At 37.9% G+C, this 12,798-nt stretch overlaps 2 protein-coding genes across 2 annotated transcripts; both read right to left on the minus strand.

Annotated features, from left to right (window-relative positions):
• Positions 1 to 707: 707 nt before the first annotated feature.
• LOC102008017 (olfactory receptor 5M3-like) lies at positions 708 to 1,640 on the minus strand. The gene has a single exon (XM_005407969.1). It carries the CDS (start codon positions 1,638 to 1,640, stop codon positions 708 to 710), a length of 933 nt encoding a protein of 310 aa, XP_005408026.1.
• A 10,033-nt stretch (positions 1,641 to 11,673) lies between these two features.
• Positions 11,674 to 12,612, minus strand: LOC102022839 (olfactory receptor 5M8-like). The gene has a single exon (XM_005408239.1). The coding sequence runs from the start codon at positions 12,607 to 12,609 to the stop codon at positions 11,674 to 11,676; it is 936 nt and encodes a 311-aa protein (XP_005408296.1). The 5' UTR covers positions 12,610 to 12,612.
• Positions 12,613 to 12,798: the final 186 nt, after the last annotated feature.

The raw sequence follows: 12,798 nt of genomic DNA on the forward strand, positions 1-12,798 counted from the left end.
GAAAGTGAAAACATATAGTGTACACTTAGTTCATGCTGCTTAAAGCTCATAATACATGATACACAAAATTGACAGAGATGCTGTCTTGAAAAATTACAATATTGTAATACCTTGGTTCATGGGCCCATAAGCCATGAACAATTGGTTCTCAAACAGAAGGGTTGGGAAAGCTTTTGCTTCCCTTTGAGAACTCTACATGCAGTGATGGACACAGCATGGCACTTTCCCCAGAACTGTGGAACAAATTAAGTTCCTGAAATGAGACATCAATGTAATTCATGGTGAAGCTTTCAATTTAAACATTATAAAGTACCAAGCTGCTGTACAAGCAAATAACAACTCATCTGCTAGGTGCAAAAAGAAACACAGAGACCATGACAGTTCTTTTAAAAGCAGGACTTAGATAATGGGAATCTTGTGAAATGGCAAGGAGTCCTGAAAAGACTGATCACTTCACAAATCAAACTACTGAATCTGACCTTACCTGGAAGACAGAATCTATAGATAACATCAATGTGTTTTCCCCATCACAGATCTCATGATTAGAATCCCATTTACAACTGCTTCCTTTCTGCACCATTATTCCCTGCACAATTACATGTTGTTCTGGTCTACTCACTGAAAACACAAAACACTTCCTCAAAATTATCTAAAACAGTATCTTCCACCTGTGGTAGAGATGGAGCTTCATCATGCATTTTAAGTTTTTATTTAGTTATAAATATTCTGCTGACGGCTTTGTGCATGGCTTCCTTCACGTCCTTGTTCCTCAGGCTGTAGATCATGGGGTTCAACATGGGAATCACCGTGGTGTAAAACACAGCCACCATCTTGCCCTGCTCCACAGACTCCTCACTTGGGCTCCTGAGGTACATGAAGAAGAGCGTCCCGTAGAATATGGTGACGGCTGTCAGGTGAGACCCACACGTGGAAAAGGCTTTCTTTCTTCCTTCTGCAGACCGCATCCTGAGGATGGCAATGAGGATGAATATATAGGAGACAATAATGACCAATAAGGAGTAGGAGAAGTTGAGGCCTGCTAACGTGCGCATGGTGTATTCTTTAATGGCGGTCCCAGCGCAGGCCATTTTGATGAGCGCTGGGTCTGCACAGTAGAAATGGTTGATCTCAATGTTTCCACAGAAGTACAAGCCATGGGTCCACAGTGTTGAGATCAAACTGATAAAGAAGCCATAGACGTAAGGGAAAGAAATCAGCCGAATACACACAGTTCTTGACATTCTGCTGCCATACAGCAGAGGGCTGCTGATCGCCATGTAGCGATCAAAGGCCATGACAGCCAAGATAAAGACTTCGACATGCACAAAAGCGATGAAGAAAAAGCACTGCACTATACATCCGGCATAAGAGATGGTTTTGATCTGAGAAACCAAATTCTCCAACATCTTAGGGGTCACATTAGAGGAAAACCACACATCTGCAAAAGAGAGGTGACCGAGGAAAAAGTACATGGGACTGTTGAGCTGAGGACTAATCCAGATTAATACGATCATGCCAATATTCCCAAGCAAGGTGATAAGGTAGACCAGCAAAAAAACTACAAAGAAAAGGAGTTGCAGTTCAGGGCGACTAGTCAACCCTAAAAGAACAAATTCTGTCACATCAGTAAAATTAAGCATTTTCTCAAATCCAATCCAGAGAAGGATGCATTTTATCTAATAAAACAAACAGAAATCAGTAAATACACAGAGAAAATACAGTCACCTTGCATTGATTATCTTTCCTAACCCATTTTCTGTCAATTTTCATTGATATTTTTACATCTCATCTCTCATTTTTTGATATCTTTGCCTATTTCATATTTACTTGTATATTATTTCTTTATTAGATCGGTACAGCACAGATGGTCTACCAAATATTAGAAATCCATTCAAAGCCACAGCTACAAAATGATATTCCTAAACCAGAAAGTTAAATGGAATCTCCGTATTTCATCTTACAAATTTTAGACGTATATTTTGTGAACAATTTCAAATGGAATAAATGGCTTAACATCAACTCATTACTCACATCACAAAATACAACACTTAGTTTTTTGAAGTCAATCTTAAAAACTATCAAACCCTTGCACGCAAATAAATCCTCCTTTGGACTTTAAGGAAGTAACCAGTTCTGTGGCAACCTCCTACTTTTTTTCCTAGAACTTTGAGTTACAAAAGCATAATAAAATATTCAGTCTTTACTGCCTGTTTATGTTTGTCTATAAATAAATTAAGGAAAATTTCACAGTTTGCAGGACATTAGTTGATGCCTTTTGGAATAGTATCTTTTATTTTTTGACTGTGATTAAGATGAGGAAATCTGTATTCTGGATTCTGGCTACCATATTTTAATATAAATATTTGGGCTAATTTACAATCAGTAATTTTCTCCTAATGTTCTACTGAGTTATGAGCCAGGGAATTTATCATTCATCATAAATTATCCTGGATTTGACACCAAAGTATAAATTAGGAAAATATCACTGTCTTCTGGTTATATGGGAAAGCCAAGACAGAATCAAGATTAACAACTTGAATACCTTGATTGTTGCACTAAGCACTATGTATTAACAAAGTTAAAGTATATGGTAGTAATAAAATGACTAACACCCTGGGTTCAACTCCAAAGATTACTCTTCATGAGATTTGTAACATTAGTCTACTCACTTGTTGTAGCTTCCTCAAGGGTAAACATGGACACTAAAAGAATATGCATTTTGGACTTATCACCAGGAGTAACTAGAATACTTTTACATGGAGAATTGCAGAAAGGATGCAATAATGAAACTCCCAAATTGTGTGTTCTAGTCATAACTCTTTTAATAATTTTTTGAAGGGGACTTAATTTCCTTATTTCTAAAAATTAGGTGATAGATTGAACCAAATAGCCTCCACTAATGTTAAGTATTAAACAGAAATTGCTTAGAAGAATTCAAATTATGGTTTATCATCTTCCTCTATGACATGAGAAAAAATAGTTCATACATGTTTGTATTTTCATATCTTTTTGTTTATTTTAGGGTCACCAGAGAGGAACCATTAAAAACACTTATGAAAGGGGCATTCATTATAATATTTAGTTTATGGAATTCACTTCTGGCTAAAAGAGCCATGCACTTCTGTGTATAATAGTCTCAATTTTTAAGGCTAAAAGAGCACTGGGGAGACAGAGGCATAAGGATCATGAGTCTGGATCCCAGAGCCGCATTTTAGCAAGCCCTTGTTTGAAAATAAAAACATAAAAAACAAAAAAGAGGTTGGGGATGGAGCTCGGTGGCAGAGCACCTGGGTTTGATCTCCAGTACTGGCAAAAACAGTGTTACATATAAACAACACACATTATGCTTGTGCCTGTTTTTGATAACTATAACCATAATACACAGAACAGGAAGAGAATAAAGTTTTATTATGACTCATAAGTTGTCCTATAATTTGAAAAGTATTTTTTTGCGGAACTCAAACATAGAAGAAATGTGTAAAACAAGGCTCAAATGTTAGTCTTCAATATTATCTGGGCTTATTTAATCAGACTTTCTATTAGGGAGTCATTTATTCATCCGGAAAAAGGAAGTTATAATGTTTTATACCATATTGTACAGCTATGCTTTAGAATATCTTAAAGACATTTGTCATTTAGTATATAATTTATCATCTTCATATTTCTGTGATAGATAAAAAAGTGTTTCTTTTTTAGGTAATTAAGAAGTCATTATATGAGTTGTCCCCATAAATTATATTTATGCATGCAAATATGATTATATATGTGGGTTTTAATTGATTCTATGAACAGTGCATGGTGTACACATACATGCATCTATGTTAGAACATCAGTTCTTTTAATACAAAAGTACATATTTTAACTTCCTTTTTCCCATTTCCTGAAAACATCCCACAAAAATTCTCTTCCTGCTTAAAATTACAAGGACAGCCTAGAGAGCTAACACTTTACACTGATTTTACCAAGAAAAAAAAAAATTTTTTTTCTTTGTCCATGTTCCTACCTGTCCATGAAGAAAAAATGCTCCTGGAAGCATTGTATCTGTCACCATCAAGAGATAATTCAGAAGGATTTTTAAAGACTGAATTTCCCACGGCGGGACTTTCTCACTGGAGAATATCAACAGAAATCCAAGGAAATAATTAAGATGCAACTATTACATCATGTATAATAAAAATGAATCTCAAGAGCAAGATAATTCTCAGTAGAATTAGAATTTTAAAAGCAAGAATTAGAAAGCCTTGAATCCTTGTAAATGTGCTGCATTTGTTGGGGGAGGTATAAAAGTCTTGCTTTGTGATATGATAATAACATTAATATTACATCAGTTACAACATAGATTTTGAGTAGCCTGTACTTTACAGTAGGCAAATACTATTGAATTAGTGAACAAATTTCTAACCCTTCTCCAATAAGCAACATTTAGTAACAAAAAAAAAAAATGAGAGAGTAAAGGAAGTTGCATTTTCTATACTGTACCCATGTCAGTGGGCTTCCTTTTGTCTGAAAAAATTAAAATATTTCCTTAGGGGCTGGGGATTTAGCTCAGCCGCAAAGCGCCTGCCTGGCAAGCGCAAGGTCGTGAGTTCAGTTCCCGGTACTGGAGAAAAACCAAAAATAAAATAAAATAAAATAAAATATTTCCTTAAACCCAACTCAATTTCTAGGTTAGTGTTGGCAACAAAGAGGAGAAACTATGTTATTTCATCAACCCTTGTGAGTTCATAGTTGGGACATATTCATTTAAAAAGAGATTAAGATAAAACAAGCAAGATCAGTAACACCTGACATTCTTATCATATGGGAGAAAAGCAACTCCATTAAGAAAGCAATTCTTAAAAAAAAAAAAAAGAAAAGAAAAGAAAACATAGCTTGGGCCCTTGCTCACTAGGACTTTAACAAACGGCTATTGCTTTGCTTTGGTTAAGTGTCTGCTACAGTGGGGCATGCTAGCACGTGCTTGTAATCCCAGCATTTAGGAGGCTGACGCAGGAGGACTATTGCAAGTTCGAGACCAGCTTGGGCTACAAAGTGAGCTCAAGGCCAGCCTGAACTGCATAGCGAGACCCTGTCTCAAAAAGAAAAAAAAATAAAAATAAAAAAGTGTCTCCTACAGGTCCAGGTGTTAAAAGGCACGTGCTTTAGCCAGTAGTGTTACTGAGTGTACGGTGCCCCTTAGAAGCAGAGCCAAGTGGAGATGTTCCCGCCATGGGGCAGGGCTCTTGAAGGGGGATGGGGACCTGGGCCACGTGCTCCTCCTCTCTCTCACTTCACCATCACCTGCTAAGTGGCTTTGTTCCACAGCCTGCTCTCCACCAAGACGTGCTGCCCCTCCCAGTCCCGAAAGCAACCGGCCTACCAAACCATGGACTGCAACTTCTAAAGCTGAGAGCCAAAAATCAGTATTTTCACTTTATAACTCGGCTGTCTCGGGCACTGTGTGCTACAGTACGAGACCTGACTAGCAGAGCCATAATCCTCAGCATAGGGGCGGAACACAGAAAAGCAACACCGGAAGTGCAAACAGCAGGAAACCAGGAAGGGCTAATTTATCTGAGAAACTCTACTCATGGGCTCCCCCTGTCCTGTGTCCCGGAGCCTTCCTGGGCTGATGAGGATCTACTATCTCCGATAAGGAAGGATTTAGTTTAAAAACCTTTTTCTGTGTAAAACACGCTGTTCACTTCCATTGCCTTTTTGTCAATAATCTCTAAAGCTTCAGGGAGAGGTATTTCGGTTCCCTACACTAGTTTTGTTGTCATTGTTTGCTTCGCTTATAAATCTTTTATTTTGTTTTTGTTGTTGTTGTTGTTATTGTTGTTCTGAGACAAGGTCTCACTATGCAGATCAGGCTGACCTTGAGCTCACTTTGGAGCCCAGCCTGGACTTGAACTCGGAAGGATCGTCCTGCCTCAGCCTCTTGAGTGCAGGGATTACAGGCATGCGCTATCACACTGGGCTTCATTTATAAATTTTAGGAAAAATAAGCTCCGTAGTAATTATTTTACTGACCTAAGGTAATGTACCTAGTTTCTCATGTTTACATGAGAAATAACAGCTATTTTTCTCATGTTTACAATTTCTAACCAGTCAGAAATGTTAAACAGTTGAGAAACATAATTGAAAATTTTTATGGACAGGGGTACTTGTTTGCACCTGGCTTGTGCTTAAACTTCAATTCACAACATTTATCAGGCATGCTGCTTTATTCCTCTAGTTGAACTTAATTAGCATTTGGGTTGTGTTTCTAGATGGAAGAAACTTAATTTGATTAATTTGTCTTCCTTCTTTCCAGTAGGTGGCATCTGAGTTCTAACAGATGAATGTTTCTAAAACACTAAAAAGCCACAACGATTTTTCACCTTATTGTCATCACCTACAGACACTGGCATTCATTCATTTATTTATTTAGACATTTATTATGCATTTGGTAAACACCCGCTGAGTGTGCTGTATCTGTTGTATCAAATTGTATCTTTTCTGCTACAGCTAGTGTTCTGCTTACACATTCTGTCATGTGTTTACTTCTGAGTCTCCCTATCATAGCAGTTATTTTCCAGCTTTATGTGCTTTTTCTGGATCTGTAATGAGCAGGAACCATTTTAGAGCTATCATAAAGTGATACATGTCCTTCAAAGACTGAGGTCTTATCTCTCTAGACACATTCTGCAATCATTTTTATTTTAGAAACTTGTTGCTTTCAAAGTGTTCAATTAAATTGTACAGTGATTGACTAGGAAAATGAATACAGGTTATCCTCATATTTAAATTTTACAAACTTAGTGGGATCTCTGTTACGACTATCCTCATTTCCCAAATCTAATGCTGCAAAAGAGAGTAAGACACAGAGCCTCCTGCTTCTCAGGCAAATACGTACCCCAAACTCTTCTAGTTTTAAGTTTTGTCTCTCCCATTTTTCCAAATCAAAACAGGTTTCAAAATGTTTTAATAAGTTTTGATACAATTCTAATACATTTTAATACAATTTTTAATACATTTTAATCTCCCACATTATTTGTTTACTTCTGAGTCTCTTGTACTTTGCCTAATGTGTATGTACTCGTGATATTGTGATATAATGAAAAGTTGCAGATAACCATGTAGCCACGACAGCCAGCATACAGTGCTTTGTGCGGACTACAGCAATGACAGCATAGCACTGTACCAGGCAGCCAGCACAGGAAATGGTCCTTTTAGGTGATAAGAAATTCTCTAGCATTTTTAGACTGACATTTGTGGAGAAATACAGGTCCAGAACAGACAAACTTGAGAGGCAAAAGTACATGGGAGTGTGAAGTCACGAATCGATTTTGATTAAGATAAGCACTGCAGTGGTTTTGTAGACAACAGAGAACAGTATGAACAAAGCAACTTGTAGCTCTGGATGGCTTGTTAGACCCACGAGAATGAATTCTGTCCCTTCTGTGTAGCTTCTTCTGGATATTTCTTTGTCTCATCCGTGAGGCATTGGTTTAATTATCTAAGGAGAATTAGAAAATAGTTTGATTTTTAATTATTGAAACCCTGTTACAATACTATATTTATGAAGAAAAAGTCAAACTGTTTTAATTACATGCACCTCAGTAGCATTTCCATAATTACATATGAAACTGGGGGCTTAACACAAAATTATAAAGTATACTCATATTTTAAAAAATTAGATATGTGAGAGATTAAATTGTAAAAGACATTTTAGAAATGCTTAGAGCTTTGTTCTCAAAATCTTTAGCCATGGTGGATATGAAAATAAAAGTTATATTGTAATCCCACTTCCCCTAGTCAGAGCAGCTAACATCAAGGAAATACAATAAATGCTGGTGAGAATACAAGAAAAGGGGTCACTCTGACACTGCTGGTGGCAAAGTAAATTAGTGCAGTCACTTCTCTGACTGTGACTCTCTCCCCACCCCACCTACCATGAATATCTGGCTCTTTCTAAGTAACTTTCACAGTCAAATACAACAGAGTATTACTTCTTACCACTTGCCTCCCCTTTCTGTTTCCCACTATAGAAAAACACCTAAAAAATTCTCTCTACTTCACGTCGCCTGTTCCTTCTCCACTCCTCTGTGACTTTTGTCCCCAGTGCTTTATGAAAAGCTCTGTTTACATCATGAAGTCTTCACCCTATCCTCCTGTTAACAGTGAACGCTTCACCTGCTAAGACTAAATACCTAATCTTCTCTAGGCTTTCCTCTGACTTGACGGGTCATTCTTTGTCAGATTCTATATGATTCTTTTCCCTGTACTTTAGCTATAACACATTTTACAGGGTTGGAGTAACACTTCACCTGCCCTAATATCAATGAAACTAACAAGTCTAAAAGATTTCTTGGGCAAAGAGATGATATAAGTAGCAATGAAAACAATAGCCATGAAAATATTTGCTGAGTGATTATCTTTCATGTACCATATTCAAATACTTTGCATGTATTGTCTTAATTCCAACAATGGCCCTGTGAGGTATGCTATCCATTTTATCCATTTTGTACAACACAGTTCATTGGACCTTCTGTCTTCACTTCTTATTTTCTTAACTATTCAGTAGTATGGAAGAACCAGGACACAAGTCAGATATCATAGTTATTACGACCTCTGCTTTGGTGTTCTTGTGCTGTGACGTTCTAGTTTCACACAAAAGTCAGTCTCTTCCTCTTTGTTGAATTGACTGTTTGGCTAGAAATAATAACTGTTGCTGGATACCTTAGAATACAAATTGTCTAATACCATCGCCACCCTATTTTGCAATGATTGGTATTGTGGGCTAATGAGGAAAACAAATGTGAATATAATAAACTAAAGTTTTTGTCAAGGTACAATTACTATGAGCAGACCTTCCCCCAAACAAAAAAGGAATTATGAGTTAGGTACATGTACTCACTCCACATAAGGAGTAGAAATATTATGAATGGCAAATATGTACTAATAAACGTATAAAAATAAATCAATAAAGATAATAGATGGAAGAAGGAGAAAGGCAGGCAGGGATGAGCTGAGTGCCCCAAGTATAAAGAGTGGGTAGAATCTATGGCCAAGAATCTAGGATAGTGCTTAGGAACTGCAACTCACATGGTGACAAAGATGACTAAGCTCCTTCTTCGCACTCTCAGCCAATGGGTAGCTGCCCGTTCCAAGATCTACAGGATATCATCGACTTAGTCTCTAAAAAGATTTGAAATGTTACTCAGGTCTCAGTGGACCTAGGGACAGACAGTTTCAGAGGAAAACCTGGTCACACTATTTAAATTTTACAACTTATGGATATAGCTGAACAGAGACAATTCAAAGACAGCTCATTAGCCATCTTTCAGACTGCTGTTGGGACACAAGAGATTCTTAGAGCAAACTTTCTAATGCAGGCAGCTACCCTGACAGTGAGCTAGGAGTCCGTGACCACTTGAGTACTCCGGCAAAAGAGGAGTCCGAATACTTTTCATCAATTCACTCTTGTAAAGGTCTTGAGCCAATTTTGTTATGATTAGATTTAAATTCTAAATACTTGGTTTTATTAAATTTTTTTAATATTTAAAAAAATATTAATTTTTTTAAAAAGGCTTCACTGGAGCATTAGAATTGTTTGTGATATATTGGGTCCTAAGCAAAATTGAGACACTGGAAAATAAAAAAGAACCTTATAAAACAGTACAAGCAAAAAAGACTTTATAGGTCTTCTCATCCAAGCCTCCTAGCTCCACGTACTGAAGCAAAGAGATAGATTCCCCATAGGATTAGTGGTCACAACGATAAACCTGTTTGAGCATTTACTTTAGTTTGTAAAGGTCAGCAAGCTTTCCAACAATTAAGCTATAGCATAGTCTTGAAGGTTTTCCAATTTTTAATTTGTTCTGGATGTTGGTGAAAGTAGACATCAAGAGGTTAAGAAAGCAGAAAATTTAAAACAGAATAATACTGCTACAGGATATATGAAACCATTTGCTGAAAGATCCATACTACAGAATTGTAGCAGCAGGTTTTAGTAATACTGGTAGTTCTACAAAGTGACTCAGTGAGCTAACTCACTTTACAGATTTTCTTTCGTAGATAACACATTGTTATCTATGCAAATCCGTGTCCCAAACTACCTATTCGGACACTTTACTATGTAAATAGTAGGTAGGATGCTGAAGATAATACATACATGATGTGATAACAAAAGTTAATATTCAAATACATGTCTATCCCTACGTGTAAAAGTAAGTGGTTCTTTAACCCACAAGGGCCAAATTCTGACCAGTGTTGGCAGAGTTATACCTGCATTATTGATTTAAATAAATAATTAAAATAAAAATTCAGAGAAAACTCTATTATGAAGATGAAGAGACATAGGTGACATAGGGCCTGGATCATGATGGCAGAATGGTAGCACTTTGTCTTCAATAAGCATGTTGTGTCTGTATTGGAGAAATCAATAAATAGAGATATAATTGTATAATTTGAAATGAGTGAATTCCTAAAGAAAATGATAAAAAGATGTTACTGTTGGGAGATAATGAATAACAAGAAACAGGAATTTCTATAAACCTGTAAAAATATTTGATATTTAAAACTATATACATTTATTTATTAGTAATCATAGATGAATTATTAATAATTTCCTCTAATGCACACATATATGTACAAGCAGAGAGAAAATAGTAAGAGAACACAAAAAGTATCTCAGGGGCTGGGGATTTAGCTCAGTGGCAAAAGCGCCTGCCTGGCAAGCGCAGGGTCGTGAGTTCGGTTCCCGGTACCGGAGAAAAACCAAAAAAAAACAAAAAAAAAAAAAAAAAAACCAAAAAGTATCTCAAATATGATTTCTCTGTGTGTGTTGTGTGTGTTGTGTGTGTGTGTGTGTGTGTGTGTGTGTGTGTGTGTGTGTGTGTGTGTTATTGGGGATTGAATCCATGCCCTTTTTCATGGAGTCAAATCTCCAACTCTTTATCTACTGATTCATTGACCCATTCATTTATTGTTGAGATGGGCCCTTGATCAGCCATAAACTGTCCTTGCTGGATTTGCACTTGCAGGCCTCTGGCGTCATCTTCCCGGAGTGCTAGGGTTACCGGAGGGCATCTTAGTGTAAATGATTATTTGAGAAGTGCAGTGTTCACTGTTTATGTTATGTACCGCAGTGTGCTGGAAGTTCGTGCATAATACACTGTGTGTCTTTAAAGAGATTGTGCTGTGAAAACCAGCAAACTCAGTCTATCATAAGAACTGATAGAAACAAAGGTTATTCCTCAGCATTTTCCATTTTCAGTATGAGCGGACTCAGAACTAGTTTCCCATGACTTCTGACAGTCAGCCACCATCTGAAATGAGCAGACCACTGTGGAAGAGAAAAGGAGGCCAGCAAGCGCTGTATTTTCATCAGCAGTCTCATGCTCATCTCAGAAGTAGCACAAGGGAAGAAAATCTAGTTTTCAAAAAAGCAGCCCTATCTGCCAACTTAACCCAAATGCAAAGCTGTCCTGTGCATAAAAGGCAAAAATACATAGAATAATGCATGCAAGCAATGAAGGAAAACTAGAACCATGTAAACTTTTGTAATTAAAATTTTATTTTAGGTATTTGGCTTTTAGAAATGAACTGCACCTCTGCCAGTGCTGTTTATCAGTTTTCCACTCATTCTGTCTCCCAGCTTCAAAAAACACATCCAGAAAAACATCCGAGATGAGAAAAGTGACTTTCTTAGGAAAATGCTTTCTTCCTTAAAAGCTGATTGGCCAACGCTTCTTTCACATCTTTATTTCTAAGGCTGTAAATCATGGGGTTTAACATGGGAATCACTGTAGTATAAAATACAGCCACCACTTTTCCTTGTTCCACGGATTCCTTGGATGGGGGCCTCAGGTACATGGCAAAGAGGGTCACGTAGAATATGGAGACCGCTGTTAAGTGGGAGGCACAGGTGGACATCGCTTTGTGTCTGCCTGCTGCGGAACGGATCCTCAGGATCGCACGAAGGATGTAAAGGTAGGAAAGAAGAATGATGAAGAGAGAAAAGGAAAGGTTGCATCCGGCCACAACAAACATGGATGTTTCTTTCTTGGAGGTGTCAGAGCAGGCCAGCTCAATGAGTGGGGGGTCAGCACAGTAGTAGTGATTGATCTCATTGGGACCACAGAAGGCCAGGCTGTAGGTCCACATGGTCTCCATGAGGCCAGTGAGTGCTCCATACACATACGGCCCCAGGATGAGCACCACACACACCCGCTTGGACATCTTGCTGCCGTAGAGCAGAGGGTTCCCAATGGCCATGTACCTGTCAAAGGCCATCACGGCTAGGATGTACATCTCCACATGCACCAAAGCAATGAAAAAGTAACACTGGACCAGGCAGGCAGGGTAAGAAATGGTTTTCTTCTCTGAAAGGAAAACCTCCAGCATCTTCGGAGTCACATTGGAAGAGAAGCAGAGATCCACAAGGGATAAGTGGCTGAGGAAGAAGTACATGGGTGTGTGGAGCCGGGCGTTAGCCAGGATGAGGACAACCATGCCAACATTTCCCGCCACGGTGGCCACGTAAACAGCCAGGAACAGCAGGAAGCAGAGGATCTCTAACTCCCGGAGATCCGTCAGTCCCAGGAGGACGAACTCTGTCACCGTTGTAAAGTTTCTTCCCATAATTTCTTTCACTGGGAAATGAGAACTTTAGTGGAGCAGTACAAACCCCTTATTTAACGGCAAAAATTTCCATATTTTCTTAGTACATTTTGTGCTTTCATCTTTGATTTTTTTCCTTTTCTGTGACTTAATTATGCCTCTGCAGACATTAGAATGCATGGTTTAATATAAACAAGATCTCATTAAACA

Source organism: Chinchilla lanigera, unplaced genomic scaffold (assembly GCF_000276665.1).
Source record: "Chinchilla lanigera isolate Chin_1 unplaced genomic scaffold, ChiLan1.0 scaffold00110, whole genome shotgun sequence".
Classification (NCBI taxonomy): domain Eukaryota; kingdom Metazoa; phylum Chordata; class Mammalia; order Rodentia; family Chinchillidae; genus Chinchilla; species Chinchilla lanigera.